The sequence below is a fragment of the Phasianus colchicus genome, chromosome 1, assembly GCF_987193195.1.
Source record: "Phasianus colchicus chromosome 1, bPhaCol1.hap1.1, whole genome shotgun sequence".
Taxonomy (NCBI): domain Eukaryota; kingdom Metazoa; phylum Chordata; class Aves; order Galliformes; family Phasianidae; genus Phasianus; species Phasianus colchicus.
The window spans coordinates 90,643,592-90,671,576 of record NC_143436.1 but is presented as its reverse complement, the minus strand read 5'-3'; the positions used below and the strand labels follow the sequence as shown (position 1 = coordinate 90,671,576).

The 27,985-nt window shown below is 46.1% G+C and overlaps 2 protein-coding genes across 2 annotated transcripts; both read right to left on the bottom strand.

The window, feature by feature from the left end:
* Nucleotides 1–217: 217 nt before the first annotated feature.
* On the bottom strand, nucleotides 218–12,162 carry ABHD10 (abhydrolase domain containing 10, depalmitoylase). Its single transcript, XM_031589980.2, has 5 exons — nucleotides 12,067–12,162; nucleotides 8,921–9,104; nucleotides 8,037–8,148; nucleotides 6,974–7,111; nucleotides 218–6,527 (listed from the first exon to the last, which is right to left on the bottom strand). The coding sequence occupies exons 1-5, from the start codon at nucleotides 12,158–12,160 to the stop codon at nucleotides 6,186–6,188; spliced, it is 870 nt and encodes a 289-aa protein (XP_031445840.2). The 5' UTR covers nucleotides 12,161–12,162; the 3' UTR covers nucleotides 218–6,185.
* Nucleotides 12,163–18,379: 6,217 nt separating this feature from the next.
* LOC149919846 (uncharacterized) lies at nucleotides 18,380–21,336 on the bottom strand. Its single transcript, XM_090152131.1, has one exon. The coding sequence runs from the start codon at nucleotides 21,212–21,214 to the stop codon at nucleotides 18,488–18,490; it is 2,727 nt and encodes a 908-aa protein (XP_090008257.1). The 5' UTR covers nucleotides 21,215–21,336; the 3' UTR covers nucleotides 18,380–18,487.
* Between the last annotated feature and the right edge of the window lie 6,649 nt (nucleotides 21,337–27,985).

The window sequence follows — 27,985 nt, the reverse complement described above, 5'->3', positions numbered from 1 at the left end:
CAGATAAAGGAATCCAGCAATTAGAACAACTGTCAAGTCCAGGCTCCATTCCCCCAGCAACCACTATGCAACAGCAAGCATTTCACAACTAGGTTATAAAATAAAAATAAAAAATAAAAAAATAAAACTGGAAAGTTTCCAAAGCTGTAGAACAACTTTGAGCACATCCTTTCACAAGGAAACTCTTCTGGAGAGCTGCTGAAAGATGCTCCCTATATAAACACCTATGTGCTGATGTTGCAGTTTCTAGAGATACACAGATAATGTTAAGGATAAAAATGAACTGTGTGCAAGCCCAGGGCCTTTGCAGAGAAATGCAAGGACAGAGAAGTATTCTGCAGACCTGGTCTGTTCATGGTCTTTCTTTGTCATAAGATACTTGGATATGTTCTACACATGAAAACAAACATACAAAAAGCTATTAGAGTATTGCTTCTTTTAACGGCACAAACCAGGTGGCAGAGACATCAGAGCCTAGGAGACAACATGCCATTCACCACCTTCCAGGCCGCTTGACACCAGAAGCAGTCTTAATTCTCAGAATCTTCTAAACCTTGTTGTAGATTTACAAACTCCCTGGAAGAAAATCAACATGTATATTTGGTAAAATAACCTTTTTATCTTTAAGGTAACCTTTTTGCTGTCACCAATAAAACCAATACCTTCTAAGAACTATCGTGGCTTGAAAATCACATTGTCATATGCATTCACCAAAAGAACAGAAAAACAACATCTTTATTTTAATCTAACATTGGTTAAAACAGAGAGCAAGACATATCCAAAAATAAAAATAAAATTAAAAAAAAAACCTCAAATACATCTTCTCTTCTTATTATTAGAGATTTTGCTTTGCTATTAGGGACTTCAAGAATTAGCATCTAAGGAGGATCACACCATGCCAAATGTTCTGCCCTACAAACTTGCTGAGTACAGAAGCAATGCAAAGGATCGTCCTAAAGGCCAACCTGCTCCAAAACAGCCCATATCCCCCAGGGACTGCTCTCCCAGAAAGAAGGCCTAGGTGGCCGATGTACATCCCTTCACCCCTCAGGCATGCTGCTCCCTACATACCTTTGTCCAGATGCAGCACCTGCTCCCAACCAAAAGGCAGTGCTGACCTTCTCACGTTGCCATGTGGGAGGCAACCAGACCACTTGGTGCAGGTCAGAAGGCTCAAGAAGAGTACAACTTCTGAAGTGTCAGTCTAAAAACATTTTAAATCTGTACTTTTGTTCCAGAACCAAAGTGTCTGGAAGTTTTAGCAGCTGTCTTCTGCTTTTTGTTTCAGATATAAATGCAGAGCTAGCCAGAGGTCCTTGCCAAACAGAAAGCAAGATGCTGCAGCAGGCTGGGAACATGCTTTTTCCTTACCTCCTCATGAGCAGATCACAAGTCACAGTTATTGATCATACAGAGGATAACCATTTCTCTTTAATAAGGTAGAAGCACTGGACCGTGTAACATAGAAATGCAGGGCTTGAAAGAGAAATACAATGGCAAGTCTGCAACAAGACTGCAACAGGTCCTGTAATTGAGATTTATGCTTAACATGTCCAAGGCTCTAAGTAACTTTTTGTTGTTGTTGTTCTGGGCAAATGTACTGGGCAAATGGGTATACTGATCGACAATCAGCTGAATATGAGCCAGCAGTGTGCCCAGGTGGCCAAAAAGGACAACGGCATCCTGGCTTGTGTCAGGAATAGTGTGGTGAGCAGGATTAGGGAATTCATCCTGCCTCTGTACTCAGCACTGGTGAGGCCTCACCTCGAGTACTGTATTCAGTTTTGGGCACCTCAGTACAGAAAAGACATTGTGGAGATGGGCAACAAGGCTTGGAGAATATGCCCTATGAGAAGCGACTGAAGGAACTGGGACTGTTTAGTCTGGAGAAAAGGAGGCTGAGGGGAGACCTTATTGCTTTCTTCCAATATCTGAAAGGTGCTTACAGCAAGAGTGGGGTTGGTCTCTTCTCACTGGTGACAGGACAAGGGGAAATGGCCTCAAGTTGTGCCAGGGTAAATTTAGGTTGGGTATCCTGAAAACCTTCTTTACAGAAAGGGTTGTCAAGCATTGGAATAGGCTCCCCAGGGAAGTAGCTGAGTCACCATCCCTAGATGTGTTTAAAAACCTTTTGGATGTGGTGCTCAGGGACATGATTTAGCAGAGGGTTGTTAGGGTAGTATGGTTAGGTTGTGGTTGGACTTAGCGATCTCTAAGGGCTTTTCCAACCTGAGCAATTCTATGATTCTATAAATACATACCGAAGAGAGATGAGATCCTGCAGCAACAAAGTCAATCTAAACTGAGTGAACTGACCTAAGAGGTCATAAAGCTTTAACATAATTGTTTCCTTTTTTTTTTTAATAAATAATTCTGAAGTGAAAGGCAGACCTCTAACAGCACAACTGAGTAATACTTAACAATGAATTTCACATCTTAGTATTCCCCAAGGCAGTTCTCCTTCCGCTCTTGCACTCGTTCAGAAAATGCTTCAACCGTGTACTGCAGTACAGCTAAAGCACTAAAAACATGAGAGCAGCTGTGAACATCACTAGTTGAAAGTTTCTTCTCTATAGCATATTTTTACTTGATATGAAAAGCAGAGTACTGTAAATCTCTTTGTTCCGTCGAGTAAGCATGTCCAAGGGAAAGCATGTAATCAAAATTAACATAAGAAAGAAGCAGCAGGAGGCAGTTCCTCTCAGGCCTGTCCAGCTAGGATGTTTTTGTACTCGGTGTCTGTGCAAGAGAAAATAAACTGCCTACACTGAAGCTGTATGGTACATTTCATACCATGGAACTCAACCAAGAAAGAAAAAAAGGCTGCTGCATGTACTACAAAGCCAAACAACAGAAGGCACAGAACAACTGGAATATAAGACAAGATAAAAATTGATGTATAAAAAGTTACATTAGCACAGCTCACTATTCAGAGGCTAAGAGTGCTAGCTTGATAGGAAACCAGTTTAATATGCTTTAAAGACTTTTTTAGTACATAACCATCTACTGCAGAGCTTAATCACACACATATGCAATAGAATCCACCATTCCTCTCCCTTCAGAAAGCAGAATAATGTGTTTCACATGATTCAAGTAGTTCCACAGATTTTTGCAGCAAATTGGAAACAAAAACATCATTAAGGACAGAGACAATTGAAGTCAGGTGATTAATGCTTCTGTTTCTTTTGGTGACATCTATCACTTGCTTCTCTGGTATTATATGGTAATCAAGCTTCTATGACTTGCTACAAAGGCTTTTTGTTACTTACTCATGAACTTGATTCCTTGAAGGAATTAATGATCTGTATGTTAAGTTTTACATAGAAGAAAAATACCCCAGGTGGTTTGACCAAAATCAAGAGAATATGCTGAGTTGCTCTGTTTGTGTCCAGAGCTTCCACGTTCCACATGGCAGCAGTATCACCCCCAGCGTCTGCACTACAGCTCAGTGACACGAGCCCAGAAGTCATTTTCAGACCTGCCAAAAGTGAAGGATAATGAAGACACTGACAACAAAACTACAAGTACTAGCAAAAATAATTAAGGACAGAGTAAGGTACTCAGAAAAACCAATCCTCCAGGAGCCACAAGACAGAGCTGCTTATATTGGTAAACCAGAAAACATGAAAGACTGTTTAAATGTGCATGTTACATATTCATAAAATATACTTTATACTTGGCAGCAAATTAGATGTATGCAGAAAACAAATAGAGGCTAACAATTCATTACAAAAAATTCTAATTTGTACTTCTTTCCAAACATGTGGTACCCTTGTTTAATACAGTATTTCCACAGAAGTTTATTTATACTTATTTTTTAACTTATTATACTTATTTTTAAGCATTAACATTGAAAACAATTCATTATCCAGACCATCTACTGGCAAAGATGAAGGAGATACCACATGCAAAAATTCTGGGAACAAATATAGTATAGAAAATAAACTGACAACACTCTAACATACAAATATTTCATTACTCAAGATTGTCAAGATTTCCTGAAAGGTGAAGAGCTGGCCATCAGTACGATGTAAATCTCTGGTTTCAGGAGTGACCCAGAATTGGGACAGCTGTGCCATAATGTTGTTTTCCTTCAGACTTTCTGTTACTGCAATTAGCAGCACAGCTTTGACAACATGTTGGAGCCTATTGGTTATCATCTATCCCTTCTTCCTGGCGTCTGAACACAAGTTGGCAGTGATCAAAATGCTGGCAGTTTCGAGCACGAACACAAGGAAAATGCTGTGCCTGCAATGAGAACAGAGCTACAGTGGTAAATTTAGAAGAAAAAACATCTGTCTACAAAAAGTCTGCCTCTTCATATTTAAAGGGAATACATACTGAATTAATAAAGTGGCAAGGGAGAACAGAGAGGGGCACTAGTATTCACTGAATCTCAATGCGCTGTCTGGAATACTATCTCTATTAAGGAAGTACAGCCTCCCTTTGCACTTACACCATATATAACAAGCGAGGGCTGTAACTGTAATGTAAATGCTATCACTAACCGCCACTTAGCAAGGAGAGAAGTAAGGGAAACAGGCAGGTCTACCAAACAACTAGCATAAAAATACCCCTGTCACGACCCTTTGGTAATGCTGACATTAAGGCAACTGATGCTGCAGTTTTGTATCCTCAACAATTATGCTCACCTACCTTCTCTCACCTAAATGTTGTTAGAACAGTGGGGACACAAAAACACACACTTCAAACTACTCACACAACTGCTCCCCTCACATCTGTTTTCCACTATGTTGCTCAAAAGCACTGCAACAAGATGACCTTACCCATGAAATATGAATAATTAAATAAACACTACAGTAAAGCTTTGGAAGAATATAGTGCAATTCTTTCAAGAGAGTTACACAGCTCCAAATTATGCACACACATAAAGACACTTCCCTGTCTGAACTACTACAGTTGAACTGAATGTTTATAGATATAAGCCTCAATTAAAACTAACCAAACAAAAAAACCCCTAAAAGACATCTACCATAATTGCTAATTTTAAGCCTTAATTGACATTAGCTATTCCTGAATTCCTGCACTGCACCTTTTTCAACTTCTTAAAAGACAAAGCAATCCAAAAGATGTGACAGAAATACATTTTAAAAAAATTATCATGGTTAATCTACGAGCAGAAAGTCTTTAATTAACTTAATTCTGATTTCCCTATGTCTTTATAACTCACAAAACTTTTCAGGTTTTATTACGTGCAACAGTCCTATGACTACACATAGACGGCAAGTGTTCAACAATACATAAACAAACTGAGCCTTCAGGAATGGAAAGGGCTGAGCAATTTGTGTATGTTGTCTTTGTTCATTTTCCTCAAAAGTATGTCTTCAAGAGGTTGTAAAGCTTCAAAACTTAAGGAAGATGTGAAATTGCTCACTTTACACCAAGATGATGTATTATTCCCTTAACAGTAGTCCCATAAATAATTTTTTATGGAAGGCATGAATAGGTAAGTACTTCTGATGAGCATAGATAAAAGGGCTCTACCTGTACCTAAAGGCTGCGTGTCCTTAAGCTCTTAAAGCCTCTGCAACAGGAGTGGGGGCATTCATCTTTGTTAAGCATAGTCTTCATATACTATAAGGAAATCCCAAATTAACTTACTACTTATTCATCACCCCAAGCACACAACCAGGGCGTGCCTTTCATTTTACAACGTAAACAGTGCTTAAGAACACTACCATCAGTGACAAAGAATCTGTTTACTTCATATTGTTCACTATTTCTAGTATCAGTAATTTCAGTAAACACTTAAATTGTGCATTGCCTTGCACAGATAGATGAAATACAACGACATTATAGCAAAACACCTGTACTGAAACAGCATCAAAAACATGGGAAATTGAAGTTGTACCGTACAAACAGTAACAAAACTGAGTGAGCATTTCAGTACAAAAGGGTAGGAAGCTCGTGAAAAAAAAGATTTAAGAGGTAAAGCAGAGGTTCTACACCCAGCAGCAGCACTTCCTTACATTTTGGTCTATCTGTGCAAATGCAGCATTAAAAAAATACTCGTATTTACAAAACAGAGGTAAGGAAACAGCAGGTAGAGCTCTGTTCCTACTGTGATAGTCACACCACTAGAATAATCTCAGTGAGAACAGGATTTCTGCTACTGACGGAAAAGAGTCAGGTGTAGGCTTCATCTATTTATGCTACTCTGCAGATTACGTTAGCGTTGCCAACTTGTCAATTAAATCATCAACGGTATTCACAAGAAGTTTTGTGTCTTCCTTTTCACTCATTCGATGCTGGCCAGCTTTGCGGAGGATAACATCCACATCTTTGCTCAGAACACGATCAGCAACTTGCATAGAAATCTGCCAAGGGACATCACCATCCCTCATGCCATGAATAAGACGGATGGGACACATTATAGGGATAGGGCTATTTAGCAGACAGTGGTTTTCTGCTTCTCTAATGAAGTCGTAGGTCAAGGAGTAATATCCTTCCTCGCTGTGCTTTGTTGGAAACTTCCATTCACCTTTCTCTTCTATTTCTTTTTGTACCTATAAAAAGTGCAAAGTATAAAAGACAGATGTTACAGTGGGTTTTTTTAGAATGTTTCAATTTATTTTTGTTCTAAACACACTAAAACTTTGCCCCTTGAAAGCACAATCCTATTCAACTTATATAGAGTAAGCTGAATAGGATTCAACCCAATTTTAATGCAAATATGAGGTATTTTAACACTGAAATCCAACAGACTGTTGAACAGGGATTTGACTTCACATCCTATATGCCACAGTAACATAAACACAGTACAGGTGCACACCAGCATCATACCAGAAGCACCGTATTTTGCAGAAACTTTGATTATCATAGATTTTCTGCTTACCTCCACCACAAATACAGAAAGACTTGAAGGGAAAGTACAGCTTGAACAACAGATTTTTTTTCAAGCATTTAGCTTGACAAAGTTTTTGACTGCACAACAAACAACGATCGGCTTTACCTCAATGGGAAGCCTCTTAAAGGCTGTCACAAGATGGTCTGCTGCTACAGCTACTCCAACTAGAGCAGCTACTTTATCTGGGCGTGCTATTGCAGCATGGAGCATCAGCCATCCTCCTAAGCTGGAGCCCACCAGAATCTTAAAAGAGAAGAAATCAGATGTTATTTTATAGGAAACAGCTTTTATTTTCTTTTTACAAAGCATCAGCTTTCATCTCATTTAACTGCTTAAACCTCAGACATAATCCTGCTGTCCTTACCCAGGCAGAAATGTTGTCACCTCCAGTGGAAATTTTGCCTGAGTAAGCACCACAGAATCTGGAATATTATTATTCTTTTTGTTTGACATGGCTGATTATTGGTCTCTGAGACTGAAACACTGTAAACAAAATGAGAGTTGAAACAATTCAGTATTGCACGCATATTTTTTTCCCTTCTTAAAATGAATGCACATCACAAAGGCTCTGTGCAGTGACAAAGGTCAGCAAAAGCAACTCAGAATATAAGATGTTTTTCAAATACAATACTAGGTTTTTCTGGGATGCAGACTGACTTTCTCATATTCATTTCAAAAATAAATGAAGAAGCCAAACACTGTTTCTGCTGCTTTTTTTTTTTTTTTTTTTAAATCTATTTTATCATATAGAACATATTAACTTTCAACATTTCCGCAAATCCCTCAATAAATACATCAGCAGTGGAACAAAGCCTCACTCTTCCATGAGGAGAGCTTCCACGAGGAGCTCCTTATCCCTCTTTAGGTGAAACCTCCTCCCTTTCCCAAACCTCTTGGGACCAGGCCAGGGCTGATGTAACCCAGTGCCAGTGACAGCTCAGCCTGAACCATCTCCTGCCAACCCATACCTTCATAAAGTTGTGATCCACTTGTTTGCAAAAGCAGCCCTACAAATGATGTCATTTCAAATGGGTCTGCTTGACAGCTACCAGGTCCAAGCTATTAAACAGAAGCTACTCTACGCAGGACCTACTGCAGTATATTTTTGATTGTACAATATTCCATCTTGAGGAAAAAACATGTTCTATATTTAAGAATGAAATACAACCTGTGGTCCATCTGTAAGTTCATCCAGTACAGACAGAACATCTTTTCTCCATTTCCCAATCGTACACTCCTCAAAGTTCCCCTGTGAACTTCCACATCCTGTATAATCAAATCTGAAAAAACAATCATCAAAAGTTGTGGTACCTACCTACAACAACACAGGAACTAAAACTAAGCAGTACTGTTTAACACAAATTAAACAGAGGACAATATACTGCACTGAATATTTTCTTTCTTGGTTCTGCACATCACTATTATTTATATTATATTTATATTACTATTTATTTATATACATATGATGAAATAGTTGCATTTCATATAGCCATATCCAAATTTATCAGGGTATTTCCCAAACAAGAAATTTGACAAATTCCTTTACAACTAAAAAACAACATACTTTAATATTAAAGGCTCTTTACAAGTGCGAAAGCTCTTCTAAATGCTATATGCAATCAGGAAGACTTATGAAGTTCAGCATTCAGCCTGAATACTCAAAACATATTACCAAGAATGTGCATGTTTCTCTACAACTACAGAAGGCATGGGACAGCTCAGTACAATTCAGCAGTTAAAAATCATGCATACAGTCATAATTTAGAAAAAAAAATAGTATTTTACATGCTAAAACTAACATTTCTAAGTGTTTTCTTTTTCTTTGCTGTGCCCTTATCTTTAACATGTAACACTACCTAGACCACAGAAATTTAGATAAATTTCTTTCAAAATACATTGTCCTGATCTACCTCAATCAGATAGAAATTCTATGTCTGAAATGCAGGAGAGACACTCATCAGTTTGCGTATAGCGTAACATGCACCTCAAATAAACACCCAGGTCTATGCATGGTACCTATTTCACATTCTCAAGAACAACACTTCTACATACCTGACAAAGGCATGACCTAGACAGCTGCAGAAATCTTCAAGGGCAGTTGCTTTCTGACCATTCATATTCGACCGCAAGCCTGGAAGGAAAATAACCCCTGGATTCCTGCCTTTCAGCTTCCGGTAGGCTAGATTTGGTCGATCTGGTCGAGTAAGAAAACTGACTGATGATTTCCACCTGCAAACTAACGAGGAGAGCTATGAAGTACCACCACGAAGACAGTTCTGCAGAAATAATAACATTTTATAAAATGAGAATTCAGAAAATATATGTATGTTATGTGAAATTAAGATATTTAGGCTCAGGAGACAAGAAAAACAGAAGTGTCTTCTACACTCTTCAATACTGTAATATAATGATTTGAAGGTGCTCAGTAGCAGCATCAGTCACGTAAGGAGTCCACTCAGCAATGAGCAAAGTGGCTGACAGAAACTGAGCACTAAGATATGCTATGCTTCATTTGTCCTCACATTGTATATCATCTGGAATATTTACTTATCTCTCATAAAATGACAGCTTCTTCATCGGCTTTTTTTTTTTTTTTTTTTTTTTTTTTTTTTTTTAAGTGAATACCAAATAATTCTATTCTGAACCTAAAGCACTGTGTGGGATGAAACACACAACACACAGCATCTCCCACAATACCATTCACAGCTATTGCTACTTGAAGACGATTCAGTAACACTGAAAACTAGCAGGGTGATGAGCTCTGAGTCAAATTCCTCACAACTGTTTCATCTTAACAGCACTTTTTTCCTTAAACGCGAAGCACAAAAGGTTAAAAAATAAAGCTGCCTTTTCTGTTAATACAGAAAAAAAATGTATTAAACACAACTCGTAAGGGAGAAAGAGTTGACTGTTGTAGACCTATGGATTTCTCATGCGTTTCCTAAAGAGGCAAAGATCTCCCATCACGTGGTCTTATGCATTCTTCCTGGAGAGGATAAATTCTACCTGCACTCAAATGGCTCTGTCTTTACCCACAAGAAGCTAAATATTTTGCAAGTATTTAAAAAATGCAAGATAATTTAGTTCAACTTCTTTCAAAGTGACCTGCAATGTACTGTCAGACCTTAGCAGTTTTCCCATCAGAGAACTTATTTTTTTCATTTTTGTTAAGGCCGAAGACAACAACCCAGACACATTTGGAAAGAAGACACTAAGGTCTGAGCTGTTATTTGCATTAACAACCATCCACAAATGGAGCTGGCTTCGAGCAAGGAACAGATTGATAAAGGAAATGCTACCAAATGAAAACTATGCTGAGTTTCAACAGCTGCTACTGTATTTAATCTGAACTTGGCAGTCAGCTGCACCTCTACTGTGGATGAAGATAAGTGGTTTGTAGAGAGGTGTTACAAGGAATTAATCCACTCTATTATCCCTCTCAGCAAGATAATGTGTTAAACTGAAAGCTTGGGCAGGACTTCTGATAAGACTCTGACATTCTTAATCTTTAGATTAGAGGAGCACTGGTTCTTGAATACCATTAATCAATAGTGGAGCACAAAAACTACCCAACCCTAAAAAATACATCAGGACACCTTGGTGGTATAACCACTGGTCAACATACTACAAAAACCAGCTTTGAAAGTGCCACAACACTTAGTTATTCTGCTGCTTCCTTTCACAAACAAAGATATATTCAAATCTTTTGTTTCAGTTTGCATGTGCACAAGTACAAGTGCCATTTTATCTCTCATGTAAAGATGGGACAGTTCTTCATCCCACTGATGCGTGAAGGGGAAGTGATATAGCACTAGAAGTTTATTTGTTTAGATACATTCACACTATGCATTGTCTCCATCAGTAAGGCAATCATTTCTGTCTGCCTGTCATTAAGAGATGTATCAATAACTGCTAAACTTCATAGAAAAAAGTGAGGAGTATGTCTCTCCCATATGTGTTCATAACCATCTTCTGGGCCATTACATTTTCATCCTACAGCATTCTGGAACTGACCTCAAGCTGCCTGAGGCAAAGCAAAGTTTAAACTGAGCCACAAGAGAACGAAACAATTCCATGAATGAATCCTATGCATTCTGTAAGTTACTCCGCATACACCAGCAGCAATTCAAACTCAAATAATCCAAAAGCCTAAAGAAATCACCTCAGCCAGCCAACTACAATGCATACTTCCCTGGAGTCACATGCTAGGACTTCTTTTTCAACAGCTGAGAACATAAATTATCTGCACAGCTACCCAATACTTTCTTCTCCTTATTTCACAGAATCATCACATATAATCACAAAGACCACTAAGACCATCTATTCAAACATCAGCTCCCCACCATGCCCACTACATGTTCCTCAATGCCACATCCACACAGTTCTTGAATGTCATCCAGGGATGGTGACTCCACCACCTCCCTGGGCAGCCTGTGCCACTGCCTCACTACTTTTTCTGAAGTATTTCCTAATATCCAACCTGAACCTTCCCTGGTGCAACTTAAGGCCATCCCTCTCACCCTATCTCTGTTACAAGGGAGAAGAAGCCGATCCCACCTCACCACAACCTCCTTTCAGGAAGTTGTAGAATGTGGTGAGTTCTCCCCTGAGCCCCTTCTTCTCCAGACTCAACAATCCCAGCTCCCTCAGCTGCTCCTCATAAGACTTGTGCTCCAGAGCTCTCACCCGTTTCCTTGTCCTTCTCCGGACGCGCTCCAGAGCACTCCAGAGCTCCAGATGTTTTTCTTGTAGTGAGGGGCCCAATGCTGAACGCAGTACTTGAGATGCAGCCTCACCAGAGCTGAGTACAGAGGGACGATCACCTCCCTACTCCTGCTGGCTGCACTATTTCTGATACGAGCCAACACGCCGTTGGCCCCGGCCACCTGGTCACGCTGCCGGCGCACATTCAGCTATCAGCTAACACCCCCAGCTCCTTTCCCCCTGCGCAGCTTTCCAGCCACCCTGCTCCCAGCCTGCAGCAACGCTGGGGCTGCTGTGACCAAAGCGCAGGACCGCGCACTCGCTAAAAGCGCCACCCCACACGAACACATCCGCCCGCTCCTCCTCGCGCTTCCTTAGGAAGCGGAGCGGCCCCACTCCTACCCCAGGGACCGGCGCCGTGCCCGGACACTCCTATCTCGCCCTGGCTGGCGGCGAAGGAGCGCCAGCAAGGCAGCCCCGGGGCCCCTCCTTACCCGGGAGCCCCAGGGCCGCGCTCAGCAGCGGCAACCTCAACAGCGGGACTGAGGCGCGGCCACTGCTCCGCCACAGCCCGAGCGCCGCCGCCATGTCCGCCTCCACGCGCATGCGCCTCCGGGGCTCTGAATGGCGGGCGCGTGAGGAGGGGGATGCAACGGTCCGTGGGCTGGTGTGGTGAGCGGGTGAACCTTGCCGGCACGGTCACGGCCAAGTAAAATGTTAGCCAAGCTGCTAACTGTTGGACGTGAGCGATTTCCGTGGTGTTGTGAAACAAACAAACAAACAAACAAAAAATCAGTATCCCAGGGTGATCATTAATTTTTATTATTATTATTATTTTTTTTTTTTTCAAATGGGGTGGATCGTAGAAAATGAGAAAGTTGCTGTGTAGGTACAGTGAGCAGGCTACAGTCATAGAATCACAGGATATCCCGAGTTGGAAGGCACCCACAGGGATTATTGAGTCAACTCCTGGCTCTGCATAGGACCACCCAAAATTCATACTGCTGCCATGAAGCCTCCCCTTGGCCCCCTCTGCTTTGGGCTAAGCAAACCACAGGACCTCAGCTGCTCCTCAAAAGCATTGCTCTCCAGACCCTTCCCCATGTGCAGTCCCCCTTTGGACACTCTCTAACAGTTTTATTTCCTTCTGACATCGTGGCAGCCAAAGCTGCACCCAGTGCAGGAGGTACATACATCCAGGGCTGCCCCATCCCAGGTACAGAATCCAACATTGCTCCTGTTCAGTTTCATGCTGTTGGTGATTGCCCATTTTGTCAGGACCTCTCTGCAAGATTTCTCTGCCTCTGAAGGAGCAAACAGCTCCTGTCAGTTTAGTGCTATCCTCAAACTTATCATACATCCCAGTCCTGCATCCAGACACCATCTCTACATCAAACCTTTCCCTTCAGATAAAGCACTTAATCCTGTAGAAAGGGGCGTGATTCAAATGGCTTCAGGAACATCACTGGTTTTGTTTGATTGCTTTCTAGATTTCTAAAATATCAAATGAAAGCATTGGAACCAAACCAAAGAAAAGCGGGGTTGCACATCTCTTGTTTATGCCATCAGCAAAACATACTTGGTGTCTTGTTCTAGTTGGATCTACAGAGCAGCCTCTGGGAGACTGCTGACATGGCAGCTCATTGCTTGTGCACACAGCTACTGCTCTGCAGAAGCAGTGCTATTGAAATCAAAGAACGTCTCCAAGAAGTGGTGGCAAACTGGGAAGAGATCGCTATTTTCTTTTGTTAGCCTTGCTTGGAAAACTGATTCCTGCTGCCATCTGGAGAACCAAAAGGATGTCAGAAGGGAGCTACTCAGGGGACCGTGCAGGGAAGGGCAAGCAAGGTCTGGGTGAGGAGTGGTACCCTTTAAGTACAGTTTTATTTACTTCTTGACTGAAGTTAATATACCTGTGGCTCTGTGCAGGACTAACAATAAGTGCAGGTCAGCAACATATGTTCAGGCTGCTGCATCCAACCAGGCTCTGGGGCACCACACGGTGATGCCATTGTGGTGACTTGTGGCTGCCATGGTGACATTTGAGCATCTCCCAGTGGAACCCTCAGACAGTTCCATTGGATTTTACTTCCTGAAAAGCAGGGCAGAGACTGTCTCATTGCAGAAATGGCTGCAAGTGCAAAGTTTGGGCAAATGGAGACAAGAGAAAGTGAACCATGTGCAGAAACTTCTGCTTCTGATTCAGAGAACCTGGCTGAGTTCTAAGGCTGCACGTCTGCTGATCCTCCAAGACAGGATCAAGGAACATCTGGTGATGCTGCCATAGCATTGATAATGGATGGAAAGCAGTCAGAAATATTTATTGATGAAGACAAAACCAAATGTTTATCTCATACTTTTTCTGAAGAAAGCGTTGACAAACCCAGCATCTTTTCTGCCCTCAGCTTTCCAGAGAAACTTTGGGTGTTGGCTGAAAGTTATCAATTTGAGAGCACTTGGTGGGGTCACAGTGGAAAGTGTGTTGTAATCAATGAAGTAATATTTCAGGTGGAAGTACTGGGAAGAATAGGGCCTTGGAAAGTTTTTGAGATTGCAAGTATGAAGACTGAAAGTTTTGTTCAACAACATAATCTGTATGGATTCACCAAAACACCACATGACTTCAGAAGACCTCCCTCACTACTCAGATTTCTGGCAGAGGAAGAGGCATTTGCTGCCTGTAGGAAAGTACATCAGTTGCTCACACATGAAACAACTCTTGCTATATTCTGGTGCAAGAGATGGAGAGTCCAAAAAATAAACCTTGGTAATAGAAGAGATGAGGAGAAATGAAAATGAACTGATCTTCATTGTATGTTTTTGGTTTTTTTTTGGCTGTTGGCAGCCCTTTAGAGGTAGTATTGCTGAGTTGAAAAAATGTGAATAAAATATATTCGGGTTGAGTTTGAATGCATGGAATGGAAAGATAAGTAAACGAGGATACGATGAGTCTATTTATTTCAGTATATTTGCAACACATCTTGTTGTAGTCAGCCTAAACTGTGGGATTAAACTGACCAATGGAGCTTTTTAATGCTTTTGTTTGTCTTCAGCAGTTGAAAGTCTTAGCTCCTCTGTCTTGCTGTCTTGCACTCCTGAACTGATAGCAACTAGCTTTTCTCCTTTGCCTTTTTCAGTTACTCTTCTTTTTTAACACACTTTTCAAGAGAGATCACCCAGAACTGCCTTGCAAGAAAAGAGATGCTCTTGCTCAGAAGAGAAGAGATGTGGCTGTTCCTTCCTTGCAGTAAGACCCGAATGAGAGCCACCCGAGGAGCAGCCCAGGCGCCCAGTCCATGCAAGGAGCGGCTGCTGGGCCAGGAAGGAGCCTGCTGTCAGTGGATCCAGAAGCTGGCACACAGACAGTGGCACCCAGGGGTCCCTGCTGCTCAAGAGCTGCAAGAAAGCCATCACCCGAGCCCGGCAGTGGCAGCGCTACTCCAAGCCTGCCAGATCCTGCTGCAGCAGCAGGGAAAGAACGGTGCCATCCTCTGGCCCCGTCTCCACTGCTACCAAGCAGCAGCCAGACCCTGGATGTCACTTCTGCTGCTCCACCTTACAACACTCTGCCCTCTGTGGCATCCAGATTTACACCTGGCCCACCACAGCAAGAGCTTCCCTGACACCCAGACGCACCAGAGCTGCAGGCTCCTCGGGCTGCCCGGTCATACCGTAGCCCATCCTTTGCAATGGCCGTGATGGCAGCAGCCATGCTGACAGCGCACAACTGGCAGCCCCAGGCAGCCCCGCACTGCCCGACGTGCAGCTGCAGCTCCCACATGGCAGGTGCAGCTGATGGGCCAGCACCTCAGCGCAGGACCCTCTGCAGACAGCAGGGACAGCAACACCCGGTTACAGGTCCATCACTTGGTCGTTCATAGACTGATAGCTCTGGAAATAAGATGTTTGACTAATAAACCTTTTCAGTTGTCATGTGCTTTCAGTCATTCACTCATTCACTCGTTCATTTAATGGTGAAATCTCAGATTGGATTGAATTTGTATTTTGTCTCTCAGAAGGGAGTTGAATCACCTGTTCTAACATCACTGTAATGGTTTTGTGTTTCAGTCAAGCTCCAGATAATTAGCCATGGAGAGTAAAAAGACCAGGTCATGTTGTTCTGTGTGTGTGAAGCATGCACTGCAGGTAAGCACGCCAAGCAGACAGAGCCTCTTTGGAATGGAGGACATTGAAACACAGGGGGCCCTGGCAGGAGGATGACATCACACTCCCACAAACTCGCCATAGCAAACGCCGTGCGCTTACCACGGTGGAAGCAACCAGCGGATGGCTGGAAACGCATCCCATACTCCATGCAACCGCCCAAACTCCTATCCTGGGCCTTGAAAAGCAAGTGTTATGAGTTGACATGGCACCCCAGAAAAAGTTGAGTCAGACAACAGGACTCATTTCCAAAATAACCTCATAGATACTTTAAGCCAAGGAGCGTGGCACCGAGTGGGTATATCACATGCGCTATCATGCACCAACCTCTGGGGAAGTCCAACAGTACAATGGACTACACTGAGAGCAATGGGTGCTGAGACATTCAAACACTGGGACACGCATTCAGCAAACGCCACCTGGTTAGTCAGCACGCTGGGATCTGCCAGTAGAGCTGGCCCTGCCCGATCACACCCCTCATGTACTGTCCAGAGAGTTCTGGATGTGCACATAAAGAACATGCTGGGCCAGACGCTCTGGGTTATTCCTGCCTTGGGCAATGGCAAGCTCCTCCGTGGGACTGCTTGTGCTCGAGGACCTGGGTGCACGCAGTGGGTAATGCGGAAAGATGGGGATGTCTGGTGGTGGACCTCCAAGTGGTTTGATGCTGGGTGAGAACAGTCAATATTTGAAGTTGCCGGATGTTAACTGCTACGTAATGCTGCATGCCGTCATTTCTATGGTTGTTATATACTTTATCAAGAGTATGACAGTTAGAACCATCCAGATTGAAGGAGAACGGATTCTGATGGAAACAGAATGTGATAATCCAACACTGTGCATCATCCCTCCTGCCCTGAAAGACAGATAAGAGCCCAAAGTCTGGACTGACTGAACTGCACAGACACTACGCAGGGATGGCCCCTAGCTCACAAGAATGATAGGTGTGTGTATACATCAAAAAGCAAGATAGGTGATGGCTAATAGTTGGGTTGCATGTAAACTGTGGGACATGAGAGTGATGTAATGGTGATTGGAATAAAGAGTGGATACTGTCCTAGTTTCAGCTGGGACAGTTTTTTCTTCACGGTGCCTGGTATGATGCTATGTTTTGGCTTTAGGAGAAGAACCGCGTTGATAACACACGGATCTTTCAGGTGTTGCTGAGCAGCGCTGTAGAGAACCGAGGACATGACTCCAGTAACTCGGTTCTTAGTACCGTCCTGCCTGCGAGGAAGGCTGGGGGGCACAGGGAGCTGGGATAGAACAAGGAGAGCTGACCTAAACTGGCCAAAGGGATATCCCACACCATACGGCATCACGTGAAAAAAAACTACAAAACTGAGGGGTGTTCACTGGGGTGCGGGTGGAGAGTGGCAGTTGTTGTTCAGCTAGTGACTGACTCTGGGACCCTCAGAGCTCTGAGTTGGAAGACTGTGACTATGGTAACAGTAGACTCCAAGGCAAGCCCAAACTTGTGTGGGATTTGCCGCTACAGCTGGGTACATACAAGCGCATGGGGCCAAGGGGATTCATCCCACAGAACTCCAAGGACTGGCTGCCGTCATCATGAGACCTCTCTCAACTACTTTTCAATGGTCTTGGGAATCTGGAGAGATTCCAGTCGACTGTAAGCTAACAAACGCTGTCCCGGTTTTCAAGAAGGGAGGGCAAGAAGAAGACCCTGGTAATTACAGGCCTCTCGGTCTCTCTTCAGCGCCTGGCAAGATTACGGAAAAGATTGTTCTGTGAGTTTCTGAAAATCTCCTGAAAGACAGCACAGTCACTGGTCACAGCCAGCATGGGTTCACGAGGGGAAAGTCTTGCTTAATGATCTCAATCACCTCACAGTAAGATTCCTTATGTTTTCTACATAAAGTTGGCTAAAGCATTAATATATATAACATACCGAAAATTCTGTAAAAGAAATTCTGTAGGGCTGCACAGTCAAAAATTAATACAAGAATGAAAGAGGTAGCTCTATGACGCTAATAAGAAATGGTCTAGGAAGATTTCTTGACATTCCTAGATGCGCTGAAGGATTGCCTGTTGACTTCCTCCCCATTTTACAGCTGCAAATCATAGAAAAAAATCCCCCTCTCGTATCCCAAGAGGAAGCGATTGAGGTATTTCTTCTGCAGGCAGCAGCAGAAGTGCCACAGGAGGTCATCCAGCCACAGGGGCAATTTCTCTTGCTCCAGGCTTCAGAGGGCTACGGTTGTCAGGTGGTGAATCACAACCATCTTCAGGGCTTGGGGTGAAAAGCTGTGCCCACGGGCAGACAACTGCAGGTCCGCAGACAGTTGAGGTAGAAGCTGGGGTGCTGGGCGTGCCTGGCCGTATGCCTGGCAATCTGTATGTCCGCCTCAGCGCAGTTTTCTGGCCGCACCATGCTGCTGGCGCAGCTGGCTTCAGCCTACTCGATGCTCAGCAAAGTTCCCGAGACATCCAGCTCCTCCTGAATCCTCATCCCAGTGGCACTGAGCATGTCTTGATGCTATTGAACACATTCCTACCAACCAGAAATCAAAAGGCAGCTGCAGAAAAGAGCCTTAGCGATAAATAACAGATTGAAAAAAAGCCATGTTCAAAGCAAAACTACTCTTAGGTGTTGATTTGTCCTATAGACACAAAAAAGAAAACTCTTACACAAGGAGCACTGGTGTTAAAAATATAGCCAATTTATTTAAGTAAGAGAATGACATACTTTGAAAGACCGAAATTGAGAAAACATAGAAACATATCCTGATCCTACTCAATGCTCAGGAATGTGTCCGGTTCGTCAAGCTGCACCCCAAGAGTCATCTCGATGTTGAAGGTGTAGTTGGAGGGGGTGATCAGCTGCATCTTGCACGAGTGGCTGGAAAGCAGCAGCTCCAGGCGGCAGTCACGCGACTGAGGCAGACACCTCCAGGCTGCTTTCACCTGGTCCTGGAGCCAGAGCGTGCTTTTCTCCACGTGCAGATAGGGGCCCGTGCAGAAGGTGTCGAGCAAGCTGGGCTCCTGTTTTTCTCTCAGCTCCTCCTGACTGTGGTGCACAAAGCAGAGCATGTCCCCCAGCAGCCGCTCCCTCGTGCAGGTGCACTCCAGCTGCACGCGCACACAGGAATTGCTCGTCACTGTCTCCACGTCGTCCAGCTCTACATGGAAGGTGTGGCCGGGGGGAGGCCTCACGGGCACGAGCAGGTGGTAGACGACGTTCTCATGGTGGGCAATCCATTCTTCAGAGACGCAGATCCCGATGGCCGGCTGCAGCCTGGGCGTGAAGCTGTGGCAGGTTTGTCCTCGGCAGGCGCGCAGAAGGTCATCCACCAGCTCCTCCACCAGCTGGCACTTCTTGGCCACGTGCAGTGCTGGCCACTCGGTGTGGTCGGCCCAAACTCTGCCCAGGTCCCATGCCTCGTCTGAGTCACTGTCCTCTTCCTCATCGTCGTCCTCCTCCTCATTTCTGGACCTTTTCTGGCCGCTGCTGCCACAGGCCGGCATACGAGCCACTTTTGTGAGGAAGAAGAAGGGCTTAAGGAAGGCGGCACAGATCGCAGCACAGATCCAAACAATGCTGGTGGTTCCTGGCAAATATTTCGTTTTCCTGATGCACCAGAGGAAGCCGAAGAACAGGACAAAGAGTCCAGGAAAGGCCCAGATCGGCCAGTGCTGCAGGGCAGCAAAGAGCTGGGCTCCCTTGGCCGCCCAGCTCTGCCACTGGCTCCCCTGCACCATGTTGTGCAGTAGCTGAGCCATGTCCCGACTCTGATGCTTCATATGCAGCCAAACGTGCTCGTGCATATCGCCATGCCTGAGGTGAATTCCCAAAAGGATGATTCCCATCAGTGCCAGGGGGATGAAGACCTTCCGAGCCACTTTCAGGAGGAAGATGAAGGTCTTCAGGATGGCGACAAGGATCGCAGCACAGATCCAAACAATGCTGCTGGTTCCTGGCAAATATTTCGTTTTCCTGATGCACCAGAGGAAGCCGAAGAACAGGACAAAGACTCCAGGAAAGGCCCAGATCGGCCAGTGCTGTAGGGCAGCAAAGTGCTGGGCTCCCTTGGCCGCCCAGCTCTGCCACTGGCGCGCTTGCACCATGTTGTGCAGTAGTTGAGCCATGTCCCGACTCTGATGCTCCATATGCAGCCAGACGTGCTCGTGCATATCGCCATGCCTGAGGTGAATTCCCAGAAGGATGATTCCCAGCAATGCCAGGGCGACGAAGACCATCAGAGCCACTTTCAGGAGGAAGATGAAGGTCTTCAGGAAGGCGGCACGGATCGCAGCACAGATCCAAGTAATGCTGCTGCTTCCTGGCAAATATTTCATTTTCCTGATGCACCAAAGGAAGCCGAAGAGCAGGACAAAGAGTCCAGGAAAGGCCCAGATTGGCCAGTGCTGCAGGGCAGCAAAGAGCTGGGCTCCCTTGGCTGCCCAGCTCTGCCACTGGCTCACTTGCACCATGTTGTGCAGTAGCTGAGCCATGTCCCGACTCAGATGCTCCATATGCAGCCAGACGTGCTCGTGCATATCGCCATACATGTGGTGAATTCCCAAAAGGATGATTCCCATCAATGCCAGGAGGACGAAGACCTTCCAAGCCACTTTCAGGAGGAAGATGAAGGTCTTCAGGATGGTGACAAGGATCGCAGCACAGATCCAAACAATGCTGCTGGTTCCTGGCAAATATTTCGTTTTCCTGATGCACCAGAGGAAGCCGAAGAACAGGACAAAGAATCCAGGAAAGGCCCAGATCGGCCAGTGCTGTAGGGCAGCAAAGAGCTGGGTTCCCTTGGCTGCCCAGCTCTGCCACTGGCTCACTTGCACCATGTTGTGCAGTAGCTGAGCCATGTACCGACTCAGATGCTCCATATGCAGCCAAACGTGCTCGTGCATATCGCCATACATGTGGTGAATTCCCAAAAGGACGATTCCCAGCAATGCCAGGGCGACGAAGACCATCAGAGCCACTTTCAGGAGGAAGATGAAGGTCTTCAGGATGGCGACAAGGATCGCAGCACAGATCCAAACAATGCTGCTGGTTCCTGGCAAATATTTCGTTTTCCTGATGCACCAGAGGAAGCCGAAGAAGAGGACGAAGGCTCCAGGAAAGGCCCAGATCGGCCAGTGCTGCAGGGCAGCAAAGAGCTGGGCTCCCTTGGCTGCCCAGCTCTGCCACTGGCTCACTTGCACCATGTTGTGCAGTTGCTGAGCCATGTCCCGACTCAGGTGCTCCATATGCAGCCAAACGTGCTCGTGCATATTGCCATACCTGAGGAGACTTCCCGGATGGATGATTCCCAGCAATGCCAGGGGGACGAAGACCATCAGAGCCACTTTCAGTAGGAAGATGAAGGTCTTCAGGAGGCCGACAAGGATCGCTGCAAGGATCCAAACAATGCCAAAGAACTGCACATTGCCGTGCATGAGGAGATTTCCCAAAAGGATGATTCCAATGACCGCCAGGGCGATGTAGACCACCCAAGCCATAGCCGCTAGCCGCTAGCAGGTGCGTACCGCACTCACTGAAGGCCTACGGCAAAGTGCCCCAGCGCTGCCTCTACTGCAGCTTCTGGCCCCCCCCACCCCACCCTCCATTGTGACTCGTCTGCTGATGTCACAAACACGGCCACATCACCGGCACGCTGTCACAAACACAGCCACGTCGCTGCACTCCTCTGCTCTCCTCTCTCCAGTCTCTTCCCTGACCTCGGTACCAGGGAAAGTTATGGAGCAAATCCTCTTGGTGAGATCACACGGCACGTGCATGGCGTCCAGGGGATCAGGCCCAGCCAGCACGGGTTCAAGAAAGGCAGGTCGTGCTTGACCAACCTCATCTCCTTCTATGACCATCTGGGTGACGAGATGATTGGTAGATGAGGGAAAGGCTGTTGGGGCAGCCTCCCTAGACTTCAGCAAAGCCTTTGACACAGTCTCTCCCGGTATTCTCCTGGGGAAACTGGCTGCCCGTGGCCTGGACGTGTGTACTCTTCTCTGCATAAAGAACTGGCTATAGGCCCGTGCCCAGAAGGTAGTAGTTAGTGGAGTTAAGGCCACTGGTGACCCGTTACAAGTGGTGTCCCCCAGAGGTCAGTACTGGGGCCCATCTTGTTTAATATCTTTATGTTGGGAGGTAGTGTCGATCTGCCTGAGGGTAGGGAGACCTCTGAGAGGGGTCTGGCTAGACTGGATCGCTGTGCTGAGGTGAATGGGATGAGGTTCACCAAGGCCAAGTGCCGGGTCCTGCACTTTGGCTGCAGTAACGCCGTGCAGCGCTATAGGCTTAGGGCAGAGGGGCTGGATGACTGTGAAGAGGAAAGGGACCTGGGGGTGTTGGTCGACGCTTGGCTGAACGTGAGCCGACAGCGTGCCCATGTGCCCAAGAGGGCCAATGCATTAGAAATAGTGTGGCCAGCAGGAGCAAGAGGTAATCATCCCCCTTTATTCAGCTCTGGTGAGGCTGCACCTCGAATACTGTGTTAGGTTTTGGGCCCCTCCTACTAGAAAGACATCGAAACCCTGGAGCGTGTCCGGAGAAGGACAAGGAAACTGGCGAGGGGTCTGGAGCACAAGTCTTATGAGGAGTGGCTGAGGGAGCTGGGATTGTTGAGTCTGGAGAAGAGGAGGCTCAGGGGAGACCTCATTGCTCTCTACAACTTCCTGAAGGGTGGCTGGGATGAAGAAGGGATTGGCCTCTTCTCCCAGGCAACAAATAGGACCGCAGGAAATGGCCACAAGTTGCGCCTGGGGAGATTTAGATGAGATATAAGGAAGAACTTTTTCTCTCAGAGAGTGGTCAGGCACTGGAACGGCCTGCCCAGGGAGGTGGTGGAGTCACTGTCCCTGGTGGTGTTCAAGAGGCGTCTGGATGAGGTGCTGCAAGACGTGGTATGAAAACACTGAAGACAACTGGCCCTAAAATGGAGTCCTGTGGAGCTCCTTGGAGTTCCACGGGATGAGCCCGTGTGGGCCTTGTAGATTTGTATGCATCCAGCTGCAGCAGCACATCCTACACAAGTTTGGGGTTGTCTGAGGGCTTATTCTTACCACAGTCACAGTCCTCCAACTCATGTCTCTGGGCTTCCCAGAGCTCATCATCAGTGTTGAAGACAGTGGTGAGGAAGGCATTAAACGTCTCTACAGCCATTTCTGCTCCACATGGTGGAGCAGGCTGTCCCCCTGCAGCCCACGGGCACTGCGCAGGGCAGATCTCCACGTACAGCCATGAAGGAGCCCACGGTGCAGCAATGGATGAGGCCTGGAGGAGGACAAAGCACATGGAGCAGCCCTGGGCTGGAGCTGCAGCCCGTGGAGAGCAGACTGCAGTGGGGCTGGAGGCCACCCACTGGGGACCTGTGTGGAGCAGTGCCTGACAGGTATACCCAGCGGGTCAAAACCGTGTCGGGGCAGTGCTGGGAGAGCTGCAGCCTGTGGGAAGCTCATGCAGGATCAGTTCTGGCTTCAGCAGCACCCTTCATGGGGGAAGACAGAGACCACGGAGGAGCAGCAGAGATGAAGCATTAAGGACTGAGCACAGCCCCCTTCCCAGTCCGTCCTGCCCATCTTGAGGGGAGGAGGTTGAAGTTTCAAGTGAGAAGTTGAGCCTCGAGAGTAGAGGTTGTAGGAGAAAAGCGTTTTAGCTTTGCTTTTAGTTTTCACTGTTCAACCCTGTCACTAACAGGCAATAAATTGAATTCATCTTCCAAAAGCTGCGATGGTAACTGATGAGAGATCTCCCTGTCCATATCTCAACCCACAAGCTGTTTCATCATATTTTCTCCCTGCTGAGGACGGGGAGAGAGAGAGTAGCATGGTGTGCACTGGGTAAACAGCGAAGGTCAACCCACCATGTATGTACAGCTTTTAAAATACAGTCCGAATAAAGTGATTGTCCCCTACTCTTTCCACTGGCAAAGGTACTCCTTAAAAGGGTTCCTTTCCAGGCGTGTGAGGTGGAACAGAAAGTAAACGTGTTCAGGAACAAAAAGTTAAATCCACACCTGCAACCACGTCCACATACATTTGCTTTCTTAAAAACAAAACTTAGCCACAGAGCGACCGGTCCAGTAAAGCTACGTAGAAATCCAGAAAATATCCAAATATCCCCCTTTCTTTTTTTTCATTAAGCCTGTAGGCTTAATGGTTCTGGGGATTGAAGCAATGTGCAAGTCTTGCATTTCACATGCGGCCTTACTTGCTGGGTAGGGGCATTTTTCAGCGGAGTGGATTTGTACCGTGATTTCAGAGATTTCTGACAAAGCAAATGGTCTCATTCCCAGCCCGTATAAGGGCTGAAGCCAGCCTAACTCAGCTGGTGACTGCAAGCAACTGGGTGAGCCAGTCGCCATTGCTTTTTTCTTTCACACACTGATACAAGTGCACATTTTCAGAGGGTGTTTCCCCTGTATCCTCTGAGATCCCCAGTATCCTCTGAGATACTGTTGGTATCTCAGAGCAGGGCTTTTTGATTGGGCAGCTTGTTTTGTTTCGGCATCTTTTTCCTCCTGGCGTTCTTGCACATACCGCTAAGTCACTCGCCGAGGCTGTCAGGAGCTCCCACGGTCTCCAATGAAGCAGTTCCTTGAGGATTTGCTGTTAGTTCATCCAGGCCCAGGGGACAGGATCCACCTTCTCTTCAGAGCCATCACAGTGGCTGGCACTGCCATGAGGTTGCTCTTCCCCGCTGATGTTGTAACCAGCTTCATACCAAGCTCCGGATGATATTTAAAGCTGTTTAGGCCTTGGTGCTCTCGTGTTCTGTGGCAGGAAAGTCACAGACTCCGTTGCTGGTGCAGAACAAAGACCTTTATTGTAGGTGCTTATAACCTTTTGCACCCGCGCACAACCCCTTGGTCACATGTACCAAGCAGGCACCTCGTGCGTGTTTACATCTGGCACAAGTAGCTACCAAGCCTGTTTACACATTTGCAAGGTCTTTTGTTTATAATGTCTTTCTTTGTCCCACCTCTCCCCCTTCTTTCTTAGTTTGAACAACAAGAACTTGCTTGATTGCCTTATTAATAGAAAGAATATACGCCAAAAAACATGCAAAAACCAAAAAACACAATAATCCACATCACCTTTCCGACCCACGGTCTCAAACCTTGATACCACCCATCAAACTAAACCCACAAGTTTTCAACATGTAGCTTTTGCCCCACAAATCAGAACAATATTAACAGGGTCAGGCCATTTGTGAAATACCCGCACCACCGCAGCTAAGTCCACGGTCTGTGGAGATCCCTCTACAGTGTGAATGTCGGACATCCACTGTACAGTTAATAATCTGTGCCCTGGCGGATGCACTGATATTGCTCCAGGGAAGCCTTCCCTGGCCAGCTGGAAAAACAGCAAACTTTGAAACAACTGCTGTAACATATTTACAGATACTGGCAAAATAAGCACTGAAGGCTCCAACCCGCTCAGCGACAATAGTCTTTGCCGTCCCCTGATGATGAGGGTGGCGATCATTTCAACCCTCGTAGTGATAGTTTCTGCTTTTAATTTTGCGTCCCATTGAAAGTCCAGATTCATAATTAACAATTGAAAGGGGAGAGCTGGATCATATCGCTGAACCTGTCGTTCTGACGTGGCTGTCGCAACCTCCTTAATGGCGATTTGCGCTTCCGGCGTCAAAGTTCACCTTGAATTGAATGCCGTGTCCCTCCCCTTTGAATAGCTGAAATAATGGATGCAACGTTTCCCAGGTTATGGCCAGCATGGTTCTGACCCAATTTATGGCTCCTAATAATTTCTGCATATCATTCAGGATGCGAACCTCTGTGCTTATTTTTAGACATTGTGAGGCTATGTTCTGATTCGTATTTCGCCAACCCAAATATGTCCAGGGTGAGCTCTCCTGAGCTTTCTCAGGAGCCACTTCTAAGCCCTGATTTCTGATGCATTCAAGAACTATGGTCATTGCATGTTGCATCTGTTCCCCTGACTGGGTTGCCACAAGAATGTCATTCATATAGTGATAAATAGTCGTGTGGGGCAACCTTTCCTTCGCAGGGAATAGAGCCCTTGCTACAAACCACTGACCTGTACTGGGACTATTTTTCATTCCCTGGGGTAACAACGTCCAATGATATCGTTTAGCCGGTTCAGACGCATTACTGGAGGGAACTGAGAATGCAGACTTAGGTGCATCTTGAGGATCCAGCGGAATGGTGAAGAAGCAGTCCCTTAAATCAATAGCAGTCAAACACCAGTCTTTTGGTATCATTGTAGGGGATGGTAGTCCAGACTGCAGTGGTCCCATTTCTTCCACGACAGCATTAGCTTGCCGTAAATCTTGCAACAGACGCCATTTCCCATTCTTCTTCCTAATCACAAACACTGCAGAGCTCCATGGGCTGGCAGTAGGAATTACGTGGAACTGTTCCTGAATGAGTTCATGCAAGTGATGCAGCTTTTCACTACTGAGGGGCCACTGACCCACCCACGCAGGATCTGATGACTTCCATATGAATACTAATGTACGCTGCACCGCAAAGGCCCCTATGATAAAACTGTCCCCAAATTCAGTCCCCACTGAGAGAGGCAGTCCCGTCCCCAAAGAGACACGAACACAGGCTCTTATGCCTTTGGGGCCCACTACTTGAATCACGTGTGCACTCTGCACACGGACAGTCTGGCCTCCTATACCCACTGATGTGGTATGAACCTGTGAGGTGGGCCAGTGTGATGGCAAAGTCCTTTGGGCAATTACTGTTACATCTGCCCCCGTGTCCATGATGCTAGACACCATAAATTTCTGGATGGAGTCCCTGACTCTAGCGTGCAAGTCAGGTCTCACGGGTTATCCTTAGATATAAGTCCGTGACAGGGAGGCACAGGCCCCGCGAAGGAGAGAAGGAAAAAAAAAAAGGTACGAACGGTTTGCCGCGACCCGGCCGGCCCCGGGCCACGTGCGCTCCGGAGAGGGACCGGGGGCAGGGAGCAAGCCGATAGTGTTAACGAAAGGAAACACAACGGCAACGATCTGAGCAGGAAGGGTAATTTACTGAATCTAACTAAACCAAACAAAACGAGAGAGACAAGAGTATCAAAAAATGAGAGTCAAACCACCATAGTACGAGGGAAAAGCACGTGCGCTCTCTGCGGCGAGCTGAGACGGCTGAGCCGGGCCAGACCGGGAGATACAGCCGCTCCCGGGTCCGCAGCTCCACCCCACTTCCTCTTCTCGCCAGCTCCTCCGGAGATGCCGCCCCCTCCCGTCCCACCAGGATGCTCAGAGAGTCCACAACAGTAAACGCAGCCAGAACATTAACTCGTTAACTCCCACTGGCCCACATGATGTTCTGATGTGGAATAACGACAACAAAAAAAATCACAAAACCACAACATCAGGGTTGGCTGAATGTGTGATACCTTTGGAGCCCACAGTATGTGTGGGGATCCTGTATAGCCAAACTCCTCAGCCCCCCTCTCTTTGTCCATCGCTGGCACCCGTTGCGCATAAAAATGTACCCGTTGTGCAATACGGGCGCCTGATGGCACCTGACAAGGAGGCGTTGGATTCCACACCATCATTTTAATCTTCCCTAAGAAATCTGCATCTATGACCCCTGGTAATACAAAGAGACCTTGCATCGCAACAGAAGATCGCCCTATCAACAAAGCACTACAACCATATCCTAAGGGTCCCATGACTCCCGTCGCTACTGCCCTCACCTGGATAGACTGTAAGGTCACCGGCTCAGAGGTGGCCAGATTCACTCCGGCGGCATCACGAGTTCTTGCGTATAAATCTGTGGTGCCTGTGGCATTGGAGTCGATTGTGGTGCTGGGGCTGCTTGTGTCATCGCGTGTCCCCGTTTCCGTGAAGAGGGAGCCCTTCCTTGCCTAATCCACAGTGGCACTGATCTGCATAATGCCGACCCTTGCGGCATCGGGTGCGTACCCCCGGCCCAGGCGGCTGCAAGGCCCTTCTGTTTGGGCGATTTTGGTGGAAATGACCTGGCTGACCACATGCAAAGCAATTCTGAAAATCTTATGCTGGGTGAGAACAGTCAATATTTGAAGTTGCCGGATGTTAACTGCTACGTAATGCTGCATGCCGTCATTTCTATGGTTGTTATATACTTTATCAAGAGTATGACAGTTAGAACCATCCAGATTGAAGGAGAACGGATTCTGATGGAAACAGAATGTGATAATCCAACACTGTGCATCATCCCTCCTGCCCTGAAAGACAGATAAGAGCCCAAAGTCTGGACTGACTGAACTGCACAGACACTACGCAGGGATGGCCCC

What these genes read in the sequence shown, in the direction of transcription:
- ABHD10 (XM_031589980.2), bottom strand. Translation starts at nt 12,160, where the DNA reads ATGGCGGCGGCGCTCGGGCTGTGGCGGAGCAGTGGCCGCGCCTCAGTC. An exon ending in AACTTACAGATGGACCACAG is followed by an intron (nt 7,112 to 8,036) that starts GTTGTATTTCAT and finishes TTCTCTTTTAAG; the next exon opens with ATTCTGGTGGGCTCCAGCTT. An exon ending in TTAAGAGGCTTCCCATTGAG is followed by an intron (nt 6,528 to 6,973) that starts GTAAAGCCGATC and finishes CACTTTTTATAG; the next exon opens with GTACAAAAAGAAATAGAAGA.
- LOC149919846 (XM_090152131.1), bottom strand. Translation starts at nt 21,214, where the DNA reads ATGGCTTGGGTGGTCTACATCGCCCTGGCGGTCATTGGAATCATCCTT.